This window comes from Mandrillus leucophaeus, unplaced genomic scaffold (assembly GCF_000951045.1).
Source record: "Mandrillus leucophaeus isolate KB7577 unplaced genomic scaffold, Mleu.le_1.0 Scaffold111, whole genome shotgun sequence".
In the NCBI taxonomy this organism is placed as follows: Eukaryota; Metazoa; Chordata; class Mammalia; order Primates; family Cercopithecidae; genus Mandrillus; species Mandrillus leucophaeus.
In genome coordinates this window covers 2,784,530-2,812,331 of record NW_012099321.1, presented here as the reverse complement: position 1 = coordinate 2,812,331, position 27,802 = coordinate 2,784,530, and the positions used below count along the sequence as shown (strand labels likewise).

General features: G+C 44.1%; 2 protein-coding genes, 1 long non-coding RNA gene and 1 pseudogene across 6 annotated transcripts in view; 2 read left to right on the top strand and 2 right to left on the bottom strand.

The window, feature by feature from the left end:
* Positions 1-2,036: 2,036 nt before the first annotated feature.
* Positions 2,037-23,535, bottom strand: ERLIN2 (ER lipid raft associated 2). 3 transcript variants are annotated; one of them, XM_011993062.1, is made up of 12 exons: positions 23,442-23,535; positions 22,093-22,214; positions 19,723-19,804; positions 18,361-18,407; positions 15,780-15,841; positions 15,500-15,625; positions 10,252-10,325; positions 10,031-10,089; positions 9,379-9,470; positions 8,131-8,220; positions 6,328-6,407; positions 2,037-5,925 (listed from the first exon to the last, which is right to left on the bottom strand). In XM_011993062.1, the coding sequence occupies exons 2-12, from the start codon at positions 22,197-22,199 to the stop codon at positions 5,725-5,727; spliced, it is 1,020 nt and encodes a 339-aa protein (XP_011848452.1). In that variant the 5' UTR covers positions 22,200-22,214; positions 23,442-23,535; the 3' UTR covers positions 2,037-5,724. The 3 variants fall into 3 exon arrangements, with proteins under 3 accessions (XP_011848452.1, XP_011848467.1, XP_011848457.1); XM_011993077.1 differs by lacking the exons at positions 2,037-5,925; positions 6,328-6,407; positions 8,131-8,220; ... (1 more) ...; positions 10,031-10,089; positions 10,252-10,325 and adding an exon at positions 13,342-14,328; XM_011993067.1 differs by lacking the exons at positions 2,037-5,925; positions 6,328-6,407; positions 8,131-8,220; ... (2 more) ...; positions 10,252-10,325; positions 23,442-23,535 and adding exons at positions 13,342-14,328; positions 23,113-23,441.
* LOC105548836 lies at positions 11,847-13,341 on the top strand (annotated as a pseudogene). The gene has a single exon (XR_001007458.1). The product of XR_001007458.1 is annotated as a UPF0428 protein CXorf56 pseudogene (transcript).
* Positions 22,700-25,351, top strand: LOC105548861. Its single transcript, XM_011993088.1, has 2 exons — positions 22,700-22,741; positions 23,322-25,351. The coding sequence occupies exons 1-2, from the start codon at positions 22,701-22,703 to the stop codon at positions 23,824-23,826; spliced, it is 546 nt and encodes a 181-aa protein (XP_011848478.1). The 5' UTR covers position 22,700; the 3' UTR covers positions 23,827-25,351.
* A 987-nt stretch (positions 25,352-26,338) lies between these two features.
* Positions 26,339-27,802, bottom strand: part of LOC105548830 — a 19,563-nt gene continuing 18,099 nt past the window's right edge. Inside the window, exon 3 of the long non-coding RNA XR_001007457.1 lies at positions 26,339-27,029. This is a non-coding gene — a long non-coding RNA (uncharacterized LOC105548830). The remainder of the gene's footprint in view (positions 27,030-27,802) is intronic.

Here is a 27,802-nt window from a genome sequence, read left to right as displayed (position 1 = left end):
CCAGTTTAAATGAATTCAGGTAGAGTAGCCCATGACAGCAAGCCCTTGGCAAACATGCCATCACATCTGGCCTTTGAAATGTCTATATAGATAGTAGAACCCTAGACCTAGGGAAGACTTAGGGAGGTTTCATACAGAAAGAATGACATTTAAACCATCCCAAACAGCACAGAGTCTGCACAATTTCTGAAGACCATCAGAGAAGAATATTTATTTTCTATTTGCAGGTAACTGCTCCTCCCCATGTGAAAGTTTAGCAAGCCTGATCTGGTTTTTTTTTTTTTTTTTTTGAGATGGAGTCTTGCTCTGTCGCCAGGCTGGAGTGCGGTGGCACGATCTTGGCTCACTGCAACCTCCGACTCCCTGGTTCAAGCTATTCTCCTACCTCAGCCTCCCAAGTAGCTGGGATTACAGGCACACACCACCATGCCCAGCTAATTCTTTTGTATTTTTAGTACAGATGGGGTTTCACCATGTTGGCCAGGATGGTCTCGATCTCCTGACCTCGTGATCCGCCCACCTCGGCCTCCCAAAGTGCTGGGATTACAGGCGTGAGCCACCGCACCCAGCCTTAGCAAGCCTGATCTTAAGTAAATTCTTTAAAAATCCTCCTTTATTCGAGCAAATTTCCTCTTTTTAGCTACCATTATGTAACTTTTATAATCGTGAAGTCATTAAATGTCCCTTCTGCCTGTCCCCTTCTGGGATCAACCTATGAACTTTATTTCTCTTTTTTTTCTTTTTGGTTTTAATATTTTCTTTCTAGCTTCTTCAAATTTTTTTCCTTTTTAAAATTGGAGCCCAGAACTGGACAATTCCTCTCAACAGGGCCAAATCAGGTTCTTTTCTTTTTTTGAGACAGTTTTGCTCTTGTTGCCAGGCTGGAGTGCAGTGCTGTGATCTTGGCTCACTGCAACCTCCACCTCCCAGGTTCAAGTGATTCTCCTGCCTCAGCCTCACAAGTAGCTGGGATTTCAGGCAAGTGCTACCATGCTCAGTTAATTTTGTATTTTTAGTAGAGATAGGGTTTCTCTATGTTGGTCAGGCTGGTCTGGAACTCCTGACCTCAGGTGATCCACCTGCCTCAGCCTCCCAAAGTGCTGGGATTACAGGTGTGAGCCACTGCACCCGGCTTCTTTTCTTTTCTTTCTTTAAACCAGGTCATTTTCTACACAACATTTTTGTAGAGGTGTGTACCCTCAATACTGTGTTTGCTGCATTGCAATGTCATTCCCTTCTTCTATGTGCTATCCTATTTGTAATCTTATTCCATTTTTGTTTTTCACATGTGTTTGGCTTTCTACTTAGTGGTTCCCATTTAATAGCTGTGTTTTTTTTTAGCCCATTTCTCCAGATTGAAAATAAGTTGTTTTTGAATATATACATGCAAGGTACAGTGTGAAAGCCCTTCATATGCATTATTTCATATAAGCCACTCATTTTATTAATGAAGAAACTGAAGCTTAGAGAGGTCAAAAAACTTATTCAAGACCACACACCTAAGAAGTAGTGGAGCAGTGATTTGAACTTTGGCAGTCTAACTCCAGTAACTACACTCTTAATGTACCTATTCAATTGTTAAGATCATATTATTTGTGTAGCAGGCTCTCAAACCAATAGAAAAAGCTTGGGAGCCCCGTTAAAAAAACCTGAGAAAGCCTGGGCTAGGGGTGCCAGACTTAACAAGTAAAAATACAGAATAACCAATTAAATATGAATTTCACATAAACAACAAATTCTTTGGTATGAGTATATCTCATGCAGTGTTTAGGACATATAGTACCTATACTAAAAATTGTACATTGTTGAAATTCATATTTAACTAGGTATCTTATGTTTTATCTGGCTATCCTAAGCTGGGCAGCTTTCCAGAGTAAAGACTGGGAGTTCATCCACTGAACTGATAACAAAATGAGTTTTAGTTTACTTGAAAATATCTTTGTCCTTTGGAGCTGAATTGCAGTGGTGTGTGAATTGTTTAAAATGATAAATCTCTATAGCACCTACCAAGAATTATGCCATGTTCACAAATTCTGTATCGATAATGGGGCTAGATTTTCATCTGAGTATATTTTTAGAGAGATCTTGTACTTAACTCACTAGTTGGGGATGTTTTATTTCTTTATGTCACCTAATATTAGCTATTGCTAAATTTCACTTTAATAAAAAAGTAGATACAAAGACTCATTTTACTTAGCAAGACTGCAAATAAAACTAAGACATAAATTCACATGGGACTGTTAGTATTGTCCAAAACAATTCCTCCAGCTATCAACCTAAGGCAATCAATCCAGCAGTATCATTTATAGAATGATTACTAAAACAAGAATCATTTCTCAGTTACAAATGGGGTCATTAAGCCCTTGGGGCTCTTTGAAAGTAGAAGTAGTTTGACTATTTAATCATCAGTCTATACAAAGGCAGAAATAAAAAGGAATGGAAATACAAACACAAAATGATTAGTTATTACCTCTTTTATAAGGAAACAAGAAAAAAAAAAAAAAAAAAAAACAGTGGCTAGAAACAACAAAAAAGCAGTGGCTAGAACCCTACTGAACAGAGCTTAAAGAAGTACTGGTTACATTCACAGACACAGTAGCCACTAGCCAAGATATAGTTTATCTCCATCAAACTTAAATAGATAAAGTCGGTAAGTATGACCATCTTACTTTCACTATTTACTCTCTTTAAATAGTAAAGTTATCAGTTTTGAAAGATACATAGAACCACAGGAACAGTGAATGATCATTTATAAAACAGCTCCTTTTCCTGAATCAATATATTGCTAAAATTCTTTCAGTAACCCTCCCTTTTTATATGATCACAGATCCCTCTACATCTATTTTATTTTACTTATATAAAAATTATTAATAAACTTTGGTTTCCTTGCAAACATTCGGTCCTTGTATTTTAAAAAGTGATTAAAAACTACTGAATATGAATCACTTCTGCAAAGTTTAATGAGTGAGAAACATTCAACCAAGGTGATTCCTCCTTGGAAAATCCTACAAAAACTGAATTTTATAAACAGTTACTTATTTTGATAGATGTTCCATTTATAAATAGCAGCCATGACTTCACTGTCTACAAAATTGCAGGTGTCACATTTTACATGTTTAGAATTCAAATGTTTTAAGATTAGATTTTCTAGTAAGAGTTAAAATAAAAACAAAGTTATACAGACAGATGGGTTAGTTGTCCTATGCAAAGAAAACAGCTGATTTCCATGATTTTGCTATTTAGACAGATAAGAGACAACCATTGGAATGACACTAATGTGTAGGATAACGTATTTTTTGTTTAAAGAGGAAATGATAGAAACTTGGGGCGGGGCAGCTGCAGCAGGACTTGACTCTACTGAGGCTCTTTTGTGGTCATGGGACAAGCTATCACAGGATGTTAGTACCGGAGAGGCCCTCAAGTTAAGACCTGAGCAAAGTGTACTATTCAGAGAAGCTGAGCTATCCCTGCTCCCGGTTCTACTGTGGTGAATTGGTGTTTTCTGAGGCCTAGGCAACAAGAGCTCAGGGTAGAAGGAGCAGACATTTTTGGGAAGTGGGGATGCTGGGCATGTCATGTTGCTCTAATAAGTGATTAATAGCACAGAAATAGGAGGAAGATGGATGTATTTTAAATGGATACTCCCTATGCTGGTCTTGGGAAATGACCACCTTTTTTTTTTGAGACGGAGTCTCGCTCTGTTGCCCAAGCTAGAGTGCAGTGGCGTGATCTTGGCTCACTGCAACCTCTGCCTCCTGCGTTCAAGCGATTCTCCTGCCTCAGCCTCCCAAGTAGCTGGGATCACAGGTGCCTGCCACCAAGCCCAGCTAATATTTCTATTTTTTGTAGAGATGGGGTTTTGCATGTTGGCCAGGGTGGTCTCGAACTCCTAACCTCAGGTGATCCACCTGCCTCGGCCTCCCAAAGTGCTGGGATTACAGGCATGAGCCACCATGCCCGGCCAAGGGAAATGACCACCTTCTGAAAGGACTCTGGAGCACATTAAAATCCATCACTCCCAGGCACATTTTGTTGCCTGCAAGAACTGTGCACAGGACCGGAAGTCCCAGAGGTCAGAATAGAGAAGGGCAACTTTGAAGTAAGGGGAGCTAACACTGTATCTTTCTAGGCAGGCTCAATGCTCCCAAAAGTCCTGAGCAAGCTGGTCCAAGCTCTGGGACCATTCCTTAAACCAGAAGTCTGGGCATGGGCCCAAAAAGAAGGCAGGGACTGCTGCCAGAAAGGACCATTCACAGATTCACCTAGGGAAGAGGGGTACAGGAGTTGGCGGGGGGTGGGGGGGTCAGCTCGTAACAGGGCCAAGTTCTAAGCCAGAGGTGGTCATGGAGGACACCAATATGCTTGCAAGTTAACTCCAGATAGCTGCCCTCCACTTAATTCTAGACACAATCCATGGGCTACACAGGTTGGACACCCCCAGCCCCTCAATCTCAGGATATAAGAAAAACTTTTTGTTCAAATTTGCTCTCCTTATCCTGAATCTCCCAGGGCGACTCAAAATGTTCTGACTAGTAATGAAAAAGAAAACCCTTTGAATGGATTTTGGCACAGCCATTCCAACCTGGGGACTTGGGCATGAACTCTGACTTGCTCCACACAGCTGTCTCTGGAGACCGAATGTTCAGCCTGACTTGTGTTGCTGCCTGCAGCCCTGGATTTAAAAACACAGGCTACTTAGTGAATAGAGTCCTTTTATCACTAAGTCAGACCCACTCCCTGCATAAGCCACAGGCATTAAGACCAGGACATCTCTTGACTGATCGTTCCTCCTCCTGCACACATGGTGTCAGACCTCTTCACTGCAGAATCTCTACAACAATAGAAAGACACTTCATCTCGAGGTGCACACATAGCCTGTCAGGCAGGTCCTGCAGTGGCTGAGAGATAACGAGGATCCCACTCCAGCAGCTGTTAAGACACCTGAGTTGTTTGTCCCTGTCTTCTTGATACTGAGTGGAACTAATGAACGGAATTTTTGAGAAGAAAAAAAAAAATCACAGGATAGGTGAAAAGATGCAGAAATAATTGAGTGGTGGTGATCAAGCTCCGACTCTAGAAATGTAGTCAGAAACCACCACTCTGAGCCCTAGGGCAAGGAGCAAAGTGTATACAAAATCTTGCAAAACCTAGCACCAGTACTTCCTTATGAGGGCTCAAGAAAGCACGCCTCTAAAATAACTCACACACATGCGGACAAGAATGCCAGGAAGGTCGAACGTTCTCTGCAGCTGTTTCTTCACAGCTCTACTGGCAAACTCACAGGCACATATTTGCTCAGTTGCTGAGCCTCACCCACAGACATCTCCCACCTCGGAGGCAGAGGTGAGAACGCTGGACTGCATTTTCCCAAATAAGGGAAATCAAGTCAGTTGGAGGTAACACTCTACATTTCTCCCCCTCCTTAATGATAGCATCCCTAATTAAGCCAGCCTCAAAGGATAAAATTAGTGTCTAGAGGTCAAAGGTCAAGCCCATGGTTTACAAATCTTATTGGAAGTCATATAAACTGCTTACCTGAAATAAAACCCCCCATCAGTCCCCACCCTCCCTTCCCTGGAAAGGGAGTAGATTTAAGTTCATTTCTTCTTTTTCACCACAGTAATTGGAAGACAGAGAAGGTAGTGGGGGAGGCAGGAACATTCTGATTCATCTTAAAAAATAAAGATCTGCTTAAGTGTCATTTGCAGTCGCATCAAGTTTTTTTCAATTCTCCTTAGTGGCCGTCTCCAAGGGCTCATCTTCTAAGCCAAAGCTTAGCTTGTCAGCTAGCCCCTCAAACTGCTTGCTCACACTGCCCGCAGAGTCCATGAACATGTTAGGAATGTCTTTGCCAAAGTAAATCTTGCTGTTGGAAGCAATGGCCTTGTACTTCATCAGCTGAAGATATTCAGGGGTTAGCTTCAGCTGTTTAAAAAAAAAAAAGTATGGAAGACTTAGGTGGAACCATGTTAGAGAAGACGGGGGTGGTGCCCCTTCAATTTTCCTATGACGAGGTTCTCTGTCAAATATTTATGCCCCTACGTACTTTTTGTGGTCTCATTGTTACATTTCTGTAAGAGACAGTCATCTCAGATCTTGGAGCAGAGTTGCAAAAGTTAAAAGTTTCCATGTTTAACACAAAATTAAACTAAACTTCTATCAAGGCATGTCCAAGGAGAAGGAAAGTACTTGCACCACACAACACAGGTGTCCTCAGTTCTGGCCATGAAGGGCTTTGGGTGGTGGTAGGCACTCAACGCTGGAAACTCTCCCACAATACAGACCCAGACCCAGACTCCTCTTTATCAGGCTGTGCGGGGTCTTTACCTTATTGGCTTCGGCTATTTTCATAGCAGTGTAGCACTCAGCATCCGCCTTTGCCTTCTCCCGGGCCAGAAATGCAGCATCTGAGGGGGAAGGAGTGCAGTGAACTTGGTGAAGTGCTAAAACTGAGTTCTTTGCAGGAAGTGCAGAGGCTATGGGAAGACTCTGTTCTGGTCCCTGGAACTTCGCCCCGATTGCCTCTGTGACCTGGGGGAGACTGCTTTGTCCTCTGTTTTACACGCATTTTCCCCTATTGTACAAGTTGTTGTAAGGATCAACTAAGATGAAAAAGTGTTTTGAAAGCATCTCCCTTTGACAAGGGCAGCAAGTCTGTGGCTATGGCCCAAACATACATGTTGACAGCGCTATGGAAGAAAGCAGTGTTAGCCAGAAGCGCTTCCTGTCTTACTTCTTTTGGAGATCCGTCTGTGAAGCACAGCAGTGGGACCCTGCCTCAAGCTCTAGGCCAGAGCTTGCCACTCCTCCCTCTTGTGCTACACAGCAAAAGCAGGAAAGCTCAAAGGTGGCTCTAAGTACGGCCAGAGGTGGATCCACCCTAAAACTGAATGCCATGAACATAACATAGTTCAGTCCCTCTCCAACTTCAATTCCCTTTTATTTCCATCAATCATTTCAAAAAGGTCCTAATTAACAGTGATTAAGCTGGCGCGATTCTGAGAGCGAATTACATGCCATGGTCCAGACCAACACGTGTTTGGATTAAGACCTATTTAATTCCACTGTGTAAGCCATATTCTTCCCTAATCAGCTCTGAGACTAGCTTTCTGTCAAGCTGATAGAAAATTTTTGATATTTACCTCCTTGCCTTGGGAATGGGCCAGCCTCATGTGAGTAATATATGTAGCAACATGTCTGGGAGAAAGGTCAGTCTGTGGGTGGGTTCTCACTGCGTGCCCTCAGTGTGACCCCTCGTGGAAGGAGCTTCAGTCCAGCCAGGGTTCTGGCTGCCATGGGGCCCCCTCAGCTGGCCTGAGCACTTGATGACATGTATTTGTGAGAAATAAAAACGTGTTGCTTTGCTAAGAGCTCCCTAATGAGGAGCCACTGATCTGTGAAATCCTAACTGGCTCCTCTATGGGCCCCTGCAAAGCCTGACAGGCCCAATAATGAGTATAATTAGACATAACACTTTGTAGCCTGAAGCTGGGCCTTGAGGTCCCAGTTTTGCCTTGGAATTTGCTTGAAATAAGCCACCCCAAGAAGAGGTGGGCAGTGGGAAGGAGGTGCAGGCTTAGGAGCAGGAACAGAAGGTGAATGATATTCAGAAAAGCCAGCAAAGAAAACCTTTCTCTCCAGCTCCTGTCTGACAGGTGCTGAAAATCTGTCTTCTTCAAACCTGGCTTAATATCTGCATAGACCTGGAGAACAGACTTGGTGCCCAAAACCATGGCGCCGACCAACTTTGGAGCAGAAGAAGCTAAGGCAGTGGGGAGAGCCAACTGCTGAGAGTACGCTGCCACCGCTCCAAGGCCCCGCTAGCCTGGGAACTCCAAGACAGCAGGTCTACGGGACTTCCTTTTTCTCATGCCTAACAAAATGCTGGGCACATACTGGTAGTCAAGCCACATTTGCTGAATGAACAAATGCTCTCTGAAGTAGAAAACAGATGCTAGCCTGGCCACAGTCGCTTCAAAATTCAAATCTCCGCATGGAGAAAAGCTGCTGTTGTGCGGAGATCATGACATCCTTGAGCACAGTTAAAGGGCAAAGGCAATGGCTCCCCTACCCACTGGCCCCAGGGCGTGGTCTGAGGAGGACTCAGGCATGACAGCCACTTCTGCTTACCTTCAATTTCTGAAATCTTCTTCTCAGTCTCCTTCTCCATCACCTTCTGCCCGTAGGTGATCTCAGCCACCTGGGCCACTTTTTCTGCCTCTGCATAAATGATAGTGAGGAAAGACTTAGGGTTCTGGCATTTCAGAGTTTGACTAATTTCACCTTTCACCCGAGCTGAGTGTCCTGGTGGGCCAGCTTGGCTGGAGAGCCCCCAGAGGGCAGCTGTGAGGGCACACATGGGCAGAGTGGGATTTGCCAGTGAGCACAGCCCCCTTCTATCGGCGTGAGATAGTAACCGAGGAGACCTGGGCCCAACGCAGGAAGCATGAGCCCTAACTTCACAAGGGAACTTCTCCAAAGGAATATTCTATAAGAATGGAGTACTCTAGCAGGGTTCTGCCCGGCCCTTCACTGTAGACAGGGCTCAGGTTGGTTGTTGATAATACAGCGCAGTGGCTAAGACCATAGCTTCTAGAGCCAGTGTCCTTGGTTTGAACCCCAGTTGCACCCCTTACTTGCCATATGCCCTTGGGCACGGCATTTTACCCCTCTGTGCTTCGGTTTGATAAAACAAGGTTAAGGATAATACAGAACCTACCTCACACAGTGGTTGTGAGGGTTGACTTAACCCACATATTAAGTGGTTAGAAAAGTATGTGGCTCACAGTAAGTGCTTAATTAAGTGTTAGCCATTATTATGAAGAATTAACAGCCTGGGCGCGGTGGCTCACGTCTGTAATCCCAGCACTTTGGGAGGCCGAGGTGCGCAGATCATGAGGTCAGGTGTTCGAGGCCAGCTTGGCCAACATGGTGAAACCCTATCTCTACTAAAAATACAAAAATTAGCCAAGCGTGCTGGCACGCGCCTATAATTCCAGCTACTCAGGAGGCTGAGGCAGGAGAATCACTTGAACCTGGGAGGTGGAGGCTGCAGTGAGCTGAGATCATGCCATTGCACTCTAGCCTGGGTGACAGAGCAAGACTCCATCTCAAAAACAAAACAAACAAACAAAAAAAACAACAAAAAAAACAGGCGGGGCTTCTTTCATTTAAGAAATAAGTGGGAACTCAAAACTCATTACCCTTGGCCATGATCTGACAATTTCAACTTTGTTTCTGGGAGTCTACCTGCCACTCCTGCGCTGTGGAAGTGGTTTGGAGGACCATGGGGTCTCACCAGGCCTCAGCCTCCTTGCATCTTCCCACCACCCCCAGCCCTTCTGCCTGGAAAGGGGGATCACAGAACCACATTCAGACCAATGAGCGCCTTCTTCCGCTCTGTCTCTGCTTCCTTTTCCACCACCTTCTGTTTCTGGGCTGCAATAAGAAGCTTTGTCTTCTCGCTTTCCCTGAAGAGGAGAAAAAGCTGTGAGGCAGCTACGGAAAACTCAGGAGCTTCACTGTCCCCAGGAGAAGTCGAATTCTTCTGCTGAAGAGAGGCAAACTCCCATTTCCTACTCCTCCTGGAAGGCTGTTCCATGGCCCAGGTAAAAGCTGATCTATAAAAGCTGACAGTAACATAGCTCTTCTCCTCCCAAGTAACTCATTTGTGGAAAATAAAACATAATTTAGTAAAATACACCTGTCTGTCCACTTACTGGTGTCTTGTTCCTGTCTACGCCTTGGGCATGAGTCACTGAACACAAACAAGGCCCCTTGGCCCTTTTCAAAACATCGCTGCTCTACAGGGCTTATCCTGGTGTTCTCAATCACAGGCAGGGAGCCCCAGTGGTGGTCCTGACGTGCCTGCCCAATCTTACAGTGCAGTGGGCTGTGGCAAATCCTCCAGCAAGGGGATAACCGAGAAGCCTGGCAGCTTCAGTTACCTCTGGGATGGGATGAGGAGGGAGGTGGGAGGTGGGAGGTGGGAGTCAGTGGTGGTCACAGCCCAGGCAGAGGGTATACTCACATCAACTCGTAGTTTCTGCGGATTGCCTCTGGTATGTTGGGCTTTGTTACCCGCACAGCCTGGAGAGAGATTAAAACAGCAGCTGATGGGAAAGTGAGGGTAGTGAGGGGACACACGCAGTTCCCACTGGGCCTTGATCTTCCTGCACAAAAAGGACATTCCTTGGGAGAAGGGATGCAGTGTCAGAGAGAGAGGGGCTGCTCCCATGCAGCAATGCTTACTTGAATGACCAGCCCAGGGGCCATGGAGGTCAGGTCCTGCTGCAAAGCCAGTTTGAGATTTTCATCAATCTGATCTGGAATAAAGAAAAGACAGAGAGAAAGGAGTTGTTACACTTTCTAGATGAGGGAGGGCAGGATGAGGGTAAAGTGCAAGTTCAGTCACCAGCTCAAGAATGTACCCTCCCAAGGGAGTGTGCTTATCAAAGCCCACAAATCTAAAGATCCCCTGCCCAACTTCTGAAGCAGCCTATGCAGGCAGCCCTCTACACGGCGAACGCAAGGGCATTCTATTTCTGTGCCTCAAGATAAAACTCAACCTTTGTTCTGAAAATACTAACCATGCCCTACAGCGGGTGAGAGCTTAAAAAGAAAAAAAAAAGAACAAACAATTCTAGCACATTTCTTGCGTGAGGCAGCAGCCTTTCCCTAGACAACAGCAGCCAAAGAGAAGGAAGGTTCAGTTTCCCTGAAGAAGGAAGGTGGAATGGCTATTTAGGTTTTGTGGAAAGAGCTGAGCACATTAAATCTAGTAATTTTAGAAGTTTCTAAAAGAAAAACAGACTTTGACGTCAAGGAGAGCCCCAAGGAAGACTGTTTCTATTAGGAACTCCATCAAACAACAGGAAGGGAAAATTAAAATGTACAGTTCTGGAAACGAGCCCCAGGCTTTTGATGTGCTGTTTGCGTTGGTCCTGATTTCTTTGTCTGGAATCCACATGAGTTGTTTCACAGACAAATGTAGGAACAGCTGTAACCGACTCTCCCCCTGCCTTCCTTTCCAGCTGCAATCTCAGAAAAGCAGCACCAAAGCTGCCTTCTCTGGCCTGGGCTTCTCAGGTTTTAGAATCCCCTTCCTTGCCTTCTGCCCATGAGATCCTGGATAAGATCCCGGCGGGGCTTAGAGAAAAAGACTAAGTGAAATCAGGCTGGGACTTGTACACCACATCTCTGCTTCGCTGTCAGCTGCCATCTGCTTTAAGTAGTCCTTTTGTGGTCACCTGTGCTCAAATAGCCTCTGAAGAAGAGAAAGTCTCCGTCCTTTTACTGATGCCAAAATGGAGGCCCATGGAAGCCGGCTAGTAGCAAAAATAACAAGCTTGTTTAATTGGTGGGCCTTGATTGTTAGGATTTTAAGACAGTACTATCAGTAAACAAGGGACGGTAACGTTTCTACATATAGGATGTGCTCTCACAAGCCTGAGCACCGAAGGAGAAATGCCATCAAGTCGGCACCTCCCACCTGCTAGGGGTCAACCAATTTAACAACTAGAACTAAATATTACATTTCATATTTTAAGTAATTTTAAGTAGAATACCAATCAAACTTTAAATGGCCCGTGTCCTCCACAAGCTAATAACGTCATTCATCAGACCAAATTATATCTCAGTCAAGGTGGAAGCCTGTGGCCATGGGCTAGTAGCTAACCGGGAAAATGTGAAAGAAATACTTTTCAAGGTGTTTTAGTAATACTGATGTTCATATGTTATGGAAATGTTGATAAATGCCATTTAAGTTATATTATTAAGGTAGCCGCAGGGAAAAGGCGAACGGCGCGCTCGTGACGTCATTTCGCCGCGACCCTCTTAGCGTAGAGTTTTCAGGTTGCTCCTGGAAACCATGCCGAAAGTAGTGTCTCGGTCAGTAGTCTGCTCTGACACTAGGGACCGGGAGGAATATGACGACGGTGAGAAGCCCCTCCATGTGTACTACTGTTTGTGCGGCCAGATGGTCCTAGTGCTGGACTGTCAGTTAGAGAAATTGCCTATGAGGCCCCGGGACCGGTCCCGTGTGATTGATGCTGCCAAACATGCCCATAAGTTTTGTAACACAGAAGATGAAGAGACTATGTATCTGCGGAGACCTGGAGGCATTGAACGACAGTACAGAAAGAAATGTGCAAAGTGTGGACTGCCGCTCTTCTACCAATTCCAGCCGAAGAATGCTCCTGTTACCTTCATTGTGGATGGAGCAGTAGTTAAGTTTGGCCAGGGCTTTGGGAAAATGAACATATATACTCAGAAACAAGAGCCTCCTAAGAAGGTGATGATGACCAAACGGACCAAAGACATGGGCAAGTTCAGTTCTGTCACTGTGTCTACCATTGATGAAGAGGAAGAGGAGATTGAGGCTAGGGAAGTTGCTGACTCGTATGCACAGAACGCCAAAGTGATTGAAAAACAGCTAGAGCGCAAAGGCATGAGCAAGAGACGACTACAAGAGCTGGCTGAACGGGAAGCCAAGAAAGCGAAAATGAAGGGGACCTTGATTGACAACCAGTTCAAATAACCAGGCTTTTTTCTGAGCCCTAGACTGGAGGCAAGCGTTTAGATCAGGAGACAAAGTAATTTCTTGATTACATAGACTGGTTCCTATTTATGTATTAGCAGAAGGCTTTATGTTGTTTCCCACTGATTCTCCTACATGCAGTGAGGTCTTTTAACTGAGTGCATTTGACCTGCTTTCTAGGAGATGAATTTTTCTCTATTTTTTTCTGTTTTTTTTTTTTTTTCTATTTTCTCTATTTAGGTTTTCTGTACTATTTTTTTTGTCCATTTAATGCAAACTTATTCAGCTGTGTAGAAACTTTATGAATAGATCAGTGCTTGAGTGTCTCCAGTCTCTAAAGTGGCTGGTTTTATTCTTTCTTCAAAGTTAATAACATGTTTCAAGATTTTTGGAGAAAATATTATGGTGTGTCATAGAGAAAAGCAGCATGAATTGTATTTAAGTATAGCAAGTCAGATCCTTTGAAGTGACTCTGTCTCTGTTCTTAGAAGGGTTCTTGGAATTGGCCGTGGTTTGAATCTTTCACTGTCAGAGGAGACCCATTAAAAGCCAGAATCTGCTTTCTTTACTTCACACACTGAAGCTATAGGTGAACCATCCCATGTCAGACTTTATACTCAAAGAAGGAAAAGCCAGATTGCAGTGAGGGAGTAGGACAGCTGAGATCCGAATGAAAATGGGGTCTCAATAGGTAACCCAAGGGAGCTACCCTCTAGTCGGACAGCTAGTACTGCTTCCTTGCATGGACACATGGGAGGGAGATGTTATAGATTAATAAATAAATGATAGTGAGATAAACAAAATGATCTGTTGGGTATCTTTTACTTTACATTTGCTATTTGCAGAGGAGTGTTGTATATATAGGTATTATTTTATGTCAGACTGCTTCAGTGATACCTATATATCCACGTGTTTGTATCCATGTTTTTATCCAACTGTATTAAAAGGTGTTGGGACAGGAAAAAAAGTTGTATTACTAAGAACACACAAAGAGGTTCTTCAGGTAAACTTCTGAGTAAGTATTAGATAATACTTTAATAACATGGGCAAAGAGGATGTGGCAGAGTAAGAAGTGATGAAAATTATGCAGCTTCATGTTTAAAGTCTGGGCTATGGGGGTCCTGAGAGAAGGAAAGTATAGAAGAACCTTCTGAGTTGAAGGGCCAGGACTAGAAACATGAGCTCCTCCTTTATGGATATGACAGATTCTAAGCCAAGTAGTGCCTGCTAGCAAGACTGAGATGTAAAAATAAAAAAAAGTTTCAACGCAAATATATTTCCCCAGCTTCTCCATACAAGCAGCTGTACTTCACTAAGCTACCAACTTTAGCTGTAAGAAAGTAAGTTTTCTAATGAAAAACAAGTTTGTATTTTAATTTTCTCTCCAGGGACATTGGGGATCCTTGGTCTTTTGTTTCAGTGCTTTGAAATGTTCATGTAATGGCACAAGCCCTAAGACAATGGCTAGAGAGAATTAATATTTTATACAATTCTATTAGTTTGAGGTTAAAAAAAAAATCAATGGCAAATTTACCAACTTTTTCTTAAAAGCACACTGAATCCCAAACCGATAAAAGACTACAAACCCTATAAAATGAATTTAGATTCATTTTCTACTGCAGAAACATTAAAAGTAATTTGGATGATTTCCTAAATCTTAAATGGTGCAAAAGGTGGTTTGCTTAATTATGATTGTTGGCGATGTGGATGATTCCTCCTGTCTGCTATGAAAAATGTTCTCGCTCAGGGTCCCTTTTATGAAGATTCCTGGGAAAAATCATTTTCCAGTCCTAGTGTCAAGAATAGTTATACTATTGGTTAAAAATTCATTTACTTTTGGCATTGGCTATTAGAGAATTTCTGGCAGTGAGTTTAAACAGAATACTTGACTGCAAACAGGTTGTAACAGTTACCCAACTGTGTCCTTCCTTTACTGCTAAGTCAGGTTGCCTTTATTTTGAAAAAGGTAAAAAGGACAAAGGCTGGGCGCAGTGGCTCAAGCCTGTAATCCCAGCACTTTGGGAGGCCGAGACGGGCGGATCACGAGGTCAGGAGATTGAGACCATCCTAACACAGTGAAACCCCATCTCTACTAAAAAATACAAAAAAAAAACTAGCTGGGCAAGGTGGCGGGCGCCTGTAGTCCCAGCTACTCGGGAGGCTAAGGCAGGAGAATGGCGTAAACCCAGGAGGTGGAGCTTGCAGTGAGCTGAGATTGCGCCACTGCCCCCCAGCCTGGGCGAGAGCGAGACTCTGTCTCAAAAAAAAAAAAAAAAGTACAAAACATATCTACTTAGGCACGTGGAGTCTTTTTGTTTAAAGTGTTTTTCTATTTGTCGCTACAGGTACAGAGTAAAAAAATAATAATCACAAAGGTTCTGGGAACTGGAAGGAACTATGGTTCTCATCACACTTCTAGAATTAGGAATCATGTCTTTTTCATCACCCATTCCTGGGGGCCCTCCATTCAGTGTGGCATGGTGAGAGGAATGCTGAAGAGCCAGGAGAGGAAAGCTCCTGTTTCAGCTCCACTACTAACTGGCACCTGGCTCTGCGACTTTCTCGCTTTGGGTCACGGTACCCTCATCTTAAAATGAGGATGCTGGGCTGGAAAATCTCTGCAGTTCTTCTAGAATGGATCTTGTCTTCATTACTGAATGACAGTTTAGAGACAGTGGAAACACATTTCCACTCCAGCATCTGATTGAGGCCAGAAGTGAACACTCTACTCCACTACGATCCCTGTGCCCAAAGCTCCAGCCCTCTAAGGATCTTGTTGCATTGCCATCAGCACTCTCCAGGAATTCCTTTGTGACCAGCTCCTGAGCACGAGATTCTTTAACATTTCCTGTCCCTAAGTGCCCATCACACCCTGCAGGCAGCCAGGCATTAGGCAGTGGAGACACATGGGGTTCCAGGAACCCTGCTTAAGCATGGCACGCTCAGGAGAGACTTTCTTACCAAACAGCTCAATGTAGACCTCTTGAAGTGTGTGCACACTGCAGAACTGGTTCAGTTCGTGGTGGATCTTGTTGAAGATGAGGGCCTTGTCATAGTCGGCAGTATAGTTCTTCACTATATCATACACTGAGAGGGAAGGAGAGGGCTTGGCATAAGAAAAGGCAAGACTCAAAATGCCCTCAGACACAGTAGCTCTCCTTTTCCGAGGTGCTACAACAGACACGGGAGTGGCATGCTGGGGAAAGTGAGCTGGTGGTGGGAATAAACTGTTAAGACGTACCTGCGTTTGGGACCAGGAAGTTCACCACTTCAATTCTGTCAAAGTAGATCATCACACCACCACTATTGGAGGGAGAATGGACAAGAAGTCACTGGGAAGCTCTGGGATATGGTGCAGTCCCCCAGGGCGATGGTGTAAGATGTGGGCTTAGCAGAAAAGGAGTAGAAGAGTTCACAGGAGGTTGTAAGGCAGCCTGGATCTCCAAGCAGGAGGTTCTGCAGGGCTCATGGCAACAACATACTCTCCTGAGAAATCACACTGCCTAGGAACATCTCTACAAAGACACGAGTAAGACTTTTGGGGAACAGTATGAAAGAGTAACTCATATCTTTGGAATCAGCAATGCCTTTTGATGAATCAGTTGCACAGAAAAGACTAAGGAGGGTCAAGGTGAAGTTTTTAGAACTTACAAGGTTACTATGGAATGTTATGGTCAATGTTTCTTAAACTGTCTTCACTATTACTTTAGTGTCACACTCCCTTTGCCCTCAAATGTTTATTATAAAAAGATTTCAAACACAGAGAAGCTGAAAGAATAGTACAACTAACATCCATATCCAGACACCTGAGTTCAACACTGATAACATTTTACCTTATTTATTGGCCTTTTTTTTTTTCTGAACATTTCAAAGTAAGCTGCCGTTAGGATACTTTATTCCTTTACTTTGGCGAGCATGGTCTAAAATGATCATTCTCCTACACACTCATTATATCATTCTCAAGCCTAAGAAAATTAGCAGTAATTCTGTAATATCACCTAATACCCAGTCCCTATTCAGATTTCCCCAACAGTTTGTGTTATGGACTGAACTGTGTATGCCTTGCCCCTGGATTCATATGTTGAAGACCTAACCCCCAATGTGACTGTATTTGGAGATTAGACCTTTAAGAAGGTAATTAAGGTTAAACAGGTTATAAGGGTGGGCTGTGATCCAACAGGTCTGGTATCCACCAGACACCTTCTTCTCTCTTCTTGCACACACAGAGGAAAGGCCTTGTGAGGACATGACAAAAAGGTGGTCACCTGCAAGCCAGGAAGAGAGGTCTCACCAAAACTACCCCTGCTGTTACCCTGATCTTGGACTTTGGGCCTTCAGAATGGTGAGACAATATCTATTATTTTAGTCCCTTGGTGTGTGGTCCTCTGTCGTGGCAGCCTGAGTGGACTCACACAGTTCCCATTGTATCTTTTATAGCTGTTAATTTTGAACCAGGTTCTAATCAATGCTCACCCTTGCTTCTGTTTATGTCTCTTGTAAGTCTCCATTCAATCCAGCATCCCTCTAAATACGACCACTCTGTGAAGAGATCAGGCCTGCGATCTTGTGGGATGTTCCAATTCCGGATTTGTCAGAGTGTTTCTCTGTGGTATTCTTTGTTACTCTATCCCAGTTTAAACTCTCTTTGCTTTCCAGTGGGACTGCTATGGTAGTGTTCTCTTCGGATCTCTTTGCCCTGAAGGTCTCCCCTAACTTTATGACATTCTCCTTAGTTATGCAAAAGTTATCTTCTTGTATCAGGTCATTTATCTGCTAAAAACCTTTGTGCGTCCTCACTTCTTTTTTTTGTTTTTAACATTAAAATTTTATTTTTTTTCCCGACGTTTAAGTTCAGAGGTACATGTGCAGGATGTGCAGGTTTGTTACATAGGTAAATGTGTGCCATGGTGGTTTGCTGCTCAGATCATCCCATTACCTAAGCATTAAGCTCAGCATCCATTAGCTATTCTTCCTGATGCTCTCCCTTTCCCCACTTCCTATCCACTGACAGGTCCCAGTGTGTGTTGTTCCCCTCCATGTGTCTATGTGTTCTCATCATTCAGCTCCCACTTATAAGTGAGAACATGTGGTGCTTAGTTTTCTGTTCCTGCGCTAGTTTGCTCAGGATAATGGCTTCCAGCTCCATCCATGTCCCTGCAAAGGACATGATCTTGTTCCTTTTGATGGCTGCATAGTATTCCATAGTGTATATGTATCACATTTTCTTTATCCTGTCTATCGTTGATGGGCATTTGGGTTGATTCCATGTCTTTGTTGTTGTGAATAGTGATCCTCACTTCTTTTTTTTTTTTTTTAAAGATGGAGTCTCGCTCTGTCGCCAGGTTGGAGTGCAACTGCATGATCTTGGCTCACTGCAATCTCTGCCTCCCAGGTTCAAGTGATTCCCCTGCCTCAGCCTCCCTAGTAGCTGGGACTACATGCGCGTACCACCACACCTGGCTAAATTTTTGTATTTTAGTGGAGACGGGGTTTCACCATGTTGGCTAGGATGGTCTCGATCTCCTGACCTCGTGATCAGCCTGCCTCGGGATTACAGGTGTGAGCCACTGCACCTGGCCAATCCTCACCTATAATAGAATAAGTGCAAACTCCTTATTACATACGGCATTCTAGCCCCTCCTGAACCTTCTGTGATTTCCTCTACTGTACTCCACCACCTGGCCAAATCAATATAGGGAGCTACGAGACAGGGAATTAACCAAGAAAGGGTGCCTCCCTTTTCACTGTCTCTTCCTGCAGCCAGCCAGATAGCCTTTTCTCTGACTTATTTGGGCTTAAAAGCTTTATTTTGGGTACCTTACCTAGTCCCACAAGGTACATTCTTCACCTCATCTGTCTGGAGTGTGGTCTGGAAACAGAGGAAACATAAAGTGCTAGAGATGGGCAGTGACAAAGTAACTTACGTTTCAGAATCCTAAATGCCTTTGTCCTGGAATAACCATTTGGGTTGAGCATTGCCTTCATTAAACATGATTACCCCACCTAATCCTCCTTCCTCATAGGGTTGCTAAGCCAAGCAAAGGCCCCTGCCCCAGCTGTAAGTAAACCACCACACAAACAAACTGAGTAATAATGGTTTAGTGAAGATGACACTGGATTGGGCACCTTAGGACTTATGCTTGCTTCTACCTCTTCTATTTATGGTAGGCACCGTCTATCCCCTCAGAGGGATATGTTCCAAGACCCCCAGTGGATGCTTGAAACTGGGGAGAGTACCAAACCCTATAGCACATACCTATGATAAAGTTTAATTTATAAATTAGATATAGTAAGTGATCAACAATAATAAAATAGAACAATTATAACAATATACCATCATAAAAGTTATTTGAAGGTGGTCTCTTTCTCAAAATATCTTATTGTACTCTAGTCACCTGTTTTCAGACCATAGTTTATTGTGGGTAACTGAGCCTGTGGAAAGTGAAATAATGGATAAGGGGGAGGGCTACTGTACTAGTTTTGAAACAGCAGATTACTTACTTAACCTGTCTCAGACCCTAACAGCTGCCCAGCCCATTCTCAGGATTACTACAAGACTCAAATGAGACAATGTACCTGAATGCACTTTGAACGCCACAAAGCCTGGTAAACAGCACACGAAACTTACAGGGAAAATGCCTAGCAGGTATCCCAAGACATTCTCCTGCATCAGTGTAAAGTGTAAAATCTTGTTATTCTTCTTGGCTGGACATACTTCAGAGATGGCGAATCTAACTTAGCCAGGCTTTTGATCTGCCACAACTAACCTCACTCCTATTTTAGATGTCACCTCCCCTCATTTAGTTCAACTCCTCCCCACTCACTGCAAAAATTATGTTCATATTTCTGAATTCAAATAAGAATCAGCAAAATTACTATGTTTTCTTTCCATCTAACATGGTAGCTTGTGATTTAAAACATACACACATACACCCCGACTTTTCCTTCCATATACTCAAAACAGGTTCTTCTCTGGCTTTATCTTGAAGGAATAATTCCCAGCCTCATTATATATATAAAAAATATATTTATATATATATAACATATATATATATAAAAATTATCCTTATATCGTTCTCTAGAATGGCATTTTACTCATCCAGTGGCTAAATAATTTCAAATCATGCACTAGTTAACATCCCAAATTTGCAGTCATCCAATCATACCACAGAGGACAAGCATACCTGCACAGACTTATATGATGTGATGAAAGGCAGCATGAGATGGAAACCAGGGCCGCTGGTCGAAGTCAGCAGGGCACCGCCTCTGCAGAGGAGAGGGAGAGAGAGGCAGCTTCAGTTTGGCAAGAAGGCTCTATTAGATCAATATCATGAGGGTCAACTTTCCCTTCAGCCCTATAAACACATAACAGAGAGTGACATGTGCTGGAGCCATGGCCACAGATCCCTTTCTTCCTCTCAGCTAGATCCTAATATTCTAGGAAGCCTGATGGTAAAACATAAAACCACTGTTCATGCTTTTGCAATGAGAAAAATAGGCACACAGGCTAAATGGAATAAAGACAGCAGAATCCGCTAGTGCAGTCCCAGCGCTTTGAGGGGCTGAGGTGAGAGGATTGCATGAGCTCAGGAGTTTGAGACCAACCTGTCTCAAACAGTGAGACCCTGTCTCTACAAAAAAAGAAAAGGAAAAAAATTAGCTGAGTGTGGTGGTTACATGCCTATAGTCCCAGCTACTTGGGAGACTGAGATGTAAGAATTGCTTGAGCCTGGGAGGTTGAGGCTGTAGTGAGCCATAATTGTGCCACTGCACTCCAGCTTGGGCAACAAAGTGAGACTTTGTCTTTAAAAAAAAAAAAAAAAAAAAAAGACAGCGGAATCCATGGGTATACTTAGATAACAGGCACTCTGGCCAGGCGCAGTGGCTCACGCCTGTAATCTTTGGGAAGCTGAGGTGGGTAGATTACGAGGTCAGGAGTTCAAGGCCAGGCTGGCCAACATGGTGAAACCCCGTCTCTACTAAAAATACAAAAATTAGCCAGGCATGGTGGCAGGTGCCTGTAATCCCAGCTACTTGGGAGGCTGAGGCAGAGAATTGCTTGAACCCAGGAGGCGGAGGTTGCAGCGAGCTGCTATCTTGCCACTGCACTCTAGCCTGGGCAACAGAGCGAGGCTGAGTCTCAGAAAAAAAAAAAAGAAGATGAAGTCTGTTTTACTTTGTCATATCTGTTGGGCTTGTGGCAATCCAATAGGGCAGTTAAGTCCAGTAATGTGGTTATCAACTACCTGCACTAATGCTGGAGTCCACTGACATGACCAACCAAAAGAATAATTTGAAGTACTTTATAAGTAATTGAAATATATGTTTTGGCAATAGAGTTACCTTTCTAATCAAGTTATATGTAAATGATAAAGTTAAAAGCCTTTTTGGGGAACATGTAAGCAGATCATGGGGAGAAAGAATTAAAGGAGAGAGGAATTCCAGAGTTTTAGAACTTGCTGTTAGCAATCCAGAAATAAGCATCACAACAGCACATATAAGAAGAGTTCACAAAGACATAAAGCAAAAAACTTGGTCATGGAGATTATTAAAAAGAAAGCAACCCGACTTATAAGTGCTTCTTTGCTTTATATTATGCAAAGAATTAAAAAAAAACCAATAAAACAAACAGTGACATAATGGGCTCCTAAATTTATTGTAGGAACCACTATCCTAAGGCTTGCTTTGACTGACATAAGTCAACCTGCAGGCTCTTTCATTTTTCGTGAAATGTTAATATTATTTTAATTTAGTTTTAGAGACAGGGTTTTGCTCTGTCACCCAGGCTGGAGTGCAGTGGTGTGATCATAGCTCACTGCAGCCTCAAACGCCTGGGCTCAAGTGATCCTCCCACTTCAGCCTCTCCAATAACTGGGATTACAGGCACATGCCACCATGCTCGGCTAATTTTTTACTTTTTGTAGAGATGGGCTCTCACTATGTTGCTCAGGCTGGTCTCAATCTCCTGGGCTCAGGTGATCCTCTCACCTTAGTCTCCTGAGTAACTAGGGCTACGTGTGCGTGACACAGAGTCGGCTAATTAAATTTTTTTATTTTTATTTTTTAGAGATAGGGTCTCACTATATTACCCAGGCTGGCTGAAATGTTAATTTCAAAAGAGTATCCTAAATTAGCAGAGTAGGCTACCTTCTCAAGTTGCCATCAAGAACTGGGACTCAGCTGGCTTTTGTAAAGGTAACCTAGCAGTGTAGAGCTAAGACTGCCAGAGGGATGTAGGAGAAAACAGTATTTTAGGGATGATCTGTGAGGAGCACCAGTTTCCTTTAGATTTTGCCTCTAAATCTATATAAACATTTATTAATCACCACCCATGGCATCATCTTGGACTACTAAGCGAAGTTCTAAATTTACATATATGTGTGTGTGTGTATTCTCTTTTCCATGGTTACTGACATAAAAAGCTCAATCTGAAAAGACTCCCCTGTTCAAGGAAATATAAACAGAGATGTTCAGCAGTATCTGCTAGGAAAGCAGTGACCAGGAAAGGGAGCTATTTAACAGAAGTTGCCGACTTCTCCCTGTCTCTGTCTTACCTGTAATATACCCCAATATGTCCCTCTTCTATCTTGTGCACAGCTGAGAAGAGAGATGCACACAAGAAACTGGAAGCCACAGCCACAACTGCTCCCAACTGAGCCATCAGTGAGCCTTTATCCTAGGGAAAAGACACGGGAAAATGTGTGTGGTCCAACGTGCAGGAGAAAAGGCCGCAACAGCCAGAGGACCTCACCAAGCTGAGCTCCCTGCGAGTGACTCATTCAGCCTGGTGTCGTGTGAACACAAGGCTAGATCTACAACTCGCTTCCTCCTCGTTCTCAGTCAACGTTCCCCTTTTCTCAACTGTGAAATCAGGGCCCCCACCGCACTGAGGAAGCACTGGCTCCGGATACAGCCGCTGCTCAAGGGAGAACCCGTGCCAGCTGGGTAGGGTTCAGAACACAGCCTCATCTTCCTGTGAACACGAATGTGCTGTCACTGAATCTTTCATACTAGTAGTAGGGAAGAGAGGCAGCTGCAGTACTTTGGCCCAAATTACAGAGGATGCCAAATGACAGGCAGTTGTGGCTATGTAATTCTGGTCAGAGCCTCCCACTCCTAATTGCCTGCAGTTTCAAGGGAAACCATTATTTACTCCTTTCAGATGCTGGAGTGGCAGAGCCAGCAGGCGAGCCGAGTTTCAAGGTAGGATTCGCTGGCCTCGCATCCACCTTCCCAGTTATTCCTTTGGCCCTAAACAGGACAGGGCTCTGAACAAGCCTGAAGCCACACTCCCCCCGATATACTTTGGCACTCTGCACCTGACAGATCCCCAAGCCCGTGGTCAGAGAGAAAGGCAATGTCCAAAACTGCGAGCCTCTGGGCTCCTGGGTCCAACCGCGTTCAGGCACCAGGACGCGGAGGAGTTGGATCCTGAACACTGAATAATCTGGAACTACGGTGACTGACTGCAAAGTTCAGCTGTGCGTGCGTGGGCCCGTGAACGCAGGGCGTGGATTCTGCCTCCCAGGTCTAACGTAACCGGGGCGCGGACATCTGCGAGGCGCTTATTTTACCGTGGCGGCCTCCGGCTAGCAATCTGCAGTTGCGTCCTTTCCTGCCAGTGCCCTTCCCTCCCCGAAGTCACTCGCGCCCCTTCCCCGCCCCGTTCCGAGAGAGGGTCAAGCGCCCTGGGCTGGGGCTGCGGCTCCAATAGCCTCCGCTCCGTCCCCCTGCGGCTCTCAAGGAGGGGACGCGACAGAAAAGGGTTTCTGTGTCTCTCCAGGAGCGGGCCGGCGGAGGGAGAGAAGCTGCTGGGACTGAGGCTCCCGAGGGTGATGGGTCAGCCCCGACCCGGAGCTGCAGCTAGGCCCAGCGCGCGCACGAAGGGGCGGGGGCCGCGTACCAGGCTGTCCCTGCAGGCGCTCCGTACTCGTCCGAGCCCACGAGCAAGAAAACCGTCACACCCCTCAGCACGCGACTTCCTTCTGGGCCGTCGCTTCGATGACGCCATCAGTTCACGCGAGAAGACCACACCCCCGCCCCGCGCTCGCTCTGCGCCCCGCCCCTCGCGCTTCCAGCGGTCAATGGCCGCAGCTGGCCGCCAGGGATCGCCCGCGACTTGGTCCGTGCGGTCCTGGACCTCTGTCTCGAGTGTCCGGCCTGGGGCTGGGGATGAGGGCGGTGTAGGTGGGAGCGCCCCGAGAGCGAGCGGCAGGACGCGCGTGACCCGGAGTACTGAGACCCAGGGCGTCCTTTTCCAAGGCGTTGACTTTGGGGATTGCTTCTGATTTCCCTCTGCATTAGGCCGAACCTGGTTCGTTTTGTTTTTTTTTAGAGACAGAGTCTCGCTCTTTTGCCCAGGCTGGAGTGCAGTGGCACGATCATAGCTCACTACAGCCTCGAACTCCTGGGCTCAAGCGATCCTCCCATCTCAGCCTCCTGAGTAGCTGGGACAACAGGTGCGCGCCAGGACACTTGACAATTTTATTTTTAGTAAAGACAGGGTCTCGGTATGTCGGGTCTCAAACTCTGGCTTCAAGCAATCCTCCTGCCTCGGCCTTCCAAACTGCTGAGATTACAGGTGTGAGCCACCATGCGCTGCCTTTTTTTTTTTTTTCCCGCCTTGATAAACTACTAGCGAGTTGTAACTGTTTGTTTTCCTATAGCACAGCTGAAATGAAACAGTCTTTTCAGTGTACAGATTAGCATCATTACCTCACTAATCAAAAATCCCTACCTTGAGTTCTTTATATTTTTCTGGGAGCTTTGGCCATTGCGACCCTGCAACACCACAAAGTATATTAACAAGGAATTATTCTAATTTTAATGAACGGAATCTAAGAAGTTCAGCGAGGTTCAAGGGTAAAAGCCAAGGAAAGCTTCCTTTGTGTTTCCTTAATATCTTGAGTTCATTGCTTTTTTAACTCCTGCCACAGTGCACAGCGGCTTGTGCACTTCGTCTTTCTAGATAAACTGTATGTTCCCGGGAGAGCAGAGACTGACCTTCCTTCCGCACCCCCGGGCCTTAGGTGCCCAGTAAATACAGACTGAAGGCAAACGTGGGACCAGGCCTGGAATCCAGACTTTGTGTCTCCTAGGCTAAGGGCCTCACGTTTTCCTCAACCTGCCCTACTCACCAACATCACATTGGGGCATTTCTAATTCAGCCACTGAAGTTATTAGTATTTTGTTTGCAGAAAAGAAAGAGTCCACTTAATTATAGCCTTCAGTAAAAGAAAAACTTTTACACCGGGAAGATGGCAAGCCGGTGGTGTTAGACAGATTTAAGACTCAGGAAAAGGGAAGTGTGGTTTTTTCCAGGCATGCCTGCTTGGGATTGGCCCGTTTACCTTTCCTGGGTTTGCTCTGGGTGTTGGGATGTTTCAGCATTACATAGTGAAGCCCACACGAGGGTTACATGGTGCTGTCTGGGAGCTCTGTGCCCATTTCCATAAATGAAGACCTTTCCTCTCCGTACTCTATTCCTGCATCCCCCACTCCAAACAGACACAGCTGGCCAATCTCTTGATCAATCCTATCAGAACCTGAGTTTTTTCTCTCCATGTTCAGTGATATAACTCAGCTGGGCATACTTAATACATGTTTATTTAATAGTTGAGTAAGAAAAATGGAAATATTAGGGTTCATTAACCCATGAAATAGGGGCTAGCCTGCAGCATCAAGTATTTGAATTACTTGTAATTTAAGAATTTCCTTTAACCAACCTCTGGCAACCCCCGACTCCCCTCCCCTTCCCATAAATATGTACTATTATTATGTGTCAATTAAAAATAATAAAAATTTCCTCACATTAAACTTTGGAGTGAATTGTGGGTAGAAGTTTTGGGATTTTGTTCTTAGGAGTCATTTTACCAGGCCTGAGTTATTTAGTTGTGGACCTGCCTAAAGGCGGGGGGGTAGACTTCATGATGTACGAGTACATGATGATCTAGTACTTCTGAAAATCTCTTTCTTAAGAGACCTGTGATTTTTATGTTACCCAGAAGATGGATTTGTGATGATTTGTTTAACAAAAATGTTTACAATTTCTTTCCCTCCCTCCCTCCCTCCCTCCCTCCCTTCCTTGTCTTGCTCTGTCACCCAGGCTGGAGTGCAATGGCACGATCTCAGCTCTGCAACCTTTGCCTCCCGGGTTCAAGCGATTCTCTTGCCTCAGCCTGCTGAGTAGCTGGGACTACAGACGCATGCCGCCACGACTGGCTAATTTTTGTATTTTTAGTAGAGATGGGGTTTCACCATGTTGGTCAGGCTGGTCTTGAACTCCTGACATCAAGTGATCCACATGCGTTGGGCTCCCAAAGTGCTGGAATTACAGGCGTGAACCACCGCGCCTGGCTAAAATTTTATTTTTTAAAAAATCTCGCAGTATAGAGTAGTGATTTAGCTCAGATACTCCACAGTCAGGCTGCCTTGTTTAAATCCTGGAGCCTGCCTCTTAGTAGTTCTGTAACATTGGAAAAATTATCTGTGCCTCAGTTTCTTCATCTGTAAAATTAAAGTAATAACGGTATGAAACTTATAGGACTGTTGTGAAAAGCATACACAACATTTGGTATATTTTAAGTGTTCACCAAGTATTAGCTGTTGCTGTTTTAAATAGCAAATTCCCTTAATGTGTTCTTGCATGTTTGTGGGTTATTATTGCAGATTATTAATGTGACACAGGGTGAGAGAATGATAAACTTTAAGTTGAATGGTATTAAATAATAACCAAATGAAGGTTTATCAGAAGAAGAGATAAAGGCTTCTGAAATTATACCTCAACGGATATTTACAATACAGATTTCATAAAGCTTTATTGAATACTGTCTATGTATCAGCCCCAGTACCTTACTTTTTCTCATTTTATGTAATCTTTAGGTCAGCGCTTTGAGTTCAACTCCATTTTAGAGGAGAAAGTTGAAGCTTAGAGAAATTAAGAGATTGTCTAAGATCACGAAGATGATAAATTGCAAAGGCAGAGTTCAAATGATCCCAAGTCTATTTCTTTTTTATACTGAATAAGTTAGAAAATGATTCAATTTCACACACACACACACACACACACACACACACACCATATTTATTTCACATGGAACCTTTCAGGAATGTAGATCAGTGGTCAGAAATTGTGAGACTTTTCTAATTAAATTGGGCCAGTTCATTTTGCAGTTGTAGGTTGAAGCAGGTTAAAAAATACTCTCACCTAGCAATCTATAGTTTTCTATTTCTATTGCTGTTTGTTGGGTCCTCTTATCAAGAAAATTGTTAGTGAGAGTGTCATTCCAAAGAGAGAACAGACCCCTTCTTTCACAGGGGATTTTTAAGTCAATTTCACAATTAGACTTTTTAAGTCAATAACCAGGTTAACTCCAAAGGATTCAGGCAACTCTTAAAATCTTTTGCTTCAGTTCAGTTCAGTATCACAAGAGTAGAAGTTGCTGGAAAAAGTTTCTGTTTGATTTAAAGCTTATCTTTTTTACTTTAGGCTCTAAAACACGGAATAGAAATAATCTTTTAGAATGTTTGATTCCAGTAAGATTTTGGTGAGCTTATGGGAAGAGGAATGAACTATATCCTTAGTTATTAAGGGGGCTCAGACATTTTTCCTCTTTTCTTTTTTTCCAATTGCAAAAACCCAGGATTGGTGCCTTCTGAGAACAAAAGCATATTTGCCTGGGGCCAATGATATTTCTTCAAGGCAATTGGATAAAGGGATCAAAGAGCCATCAGGAAAAAAATTGAGTTGAAAGTCAGCTAGAAGGCACCTAAAGGTCATTTTGTGATTACATGTTTTTATAGCTTTATTGAGATATAATCGACATATAATAAACTGTTCATAAAGTCTACAATTTACGTTTTGACTTGCAAACACCTGTGAAGCCATTACCACAATCAGTATGATGAACACATGCATCATGGCTCCAAATTTCCTCATGCCTCTTTGTAATTTCTCCATCTTACACCCCTTTGGGACACCCCCTTTTCGATTCTCAAAAGACCACTGATCTGCTTTTGCCACTCTAGTGTGCATTTTGTAGAATTTTATATGCATGGAATTGTACAGTATGTACCCTTTTTAGGAGGGGAGGGTCTGGCTTTTTTGAAAACCCAGAATAATTATTTTGAGATTCATCCATGTTGTTGAGTCTATCAAGAGTTCATTCCGCCGGGCGCGGTGGCTCAAGCCTGTAATCCCAGCACTTTGGGAGGCCGAGACGGGCGGATCACGAGGTCAGGAGATCGAGACCATCCTGGCTAACA

Bases quoted from the DNA above. Each gene is read 5' to 3' on its own strand.
- LOC105548861 (XM_011993088.1), top strand. From the start codon at position 22,701: ATGCTGGAGTGGCAGAGCCAGCAGGCGAGCCGAGTTTCAAG. The intron at 22,742-23,321 runs GTAGGATTCGCT...GTGTCTCTCCAG, and splicing joins CAGGCGAGCCGAGTTTCAAG to GAGCGGGCCGGCGGAGGGAG.
- ERLIN2 (XM_011993062.1), bottom strand. From the start codon at position 22,199: ATGGCTCAGTTGGGAGCAGTTGTGGCTGTGGCTTCCAGTTTCTTGTGT. The intron at 15,842-18,360 runs GTAAGGTACCCA...TCCCTCCAATAG, and splicing joins AATGTACCTTGTGGGACTAG to TGGTGGTGTGATGATCTACT. The intron at 6,408-8,130 runs GTAAGCAGAAGT...CTTCCCCCTCAG, and splicing joins GAAGATTTCAGAAATTGAAG to ATGCTGCATTTCTGGCCCGG.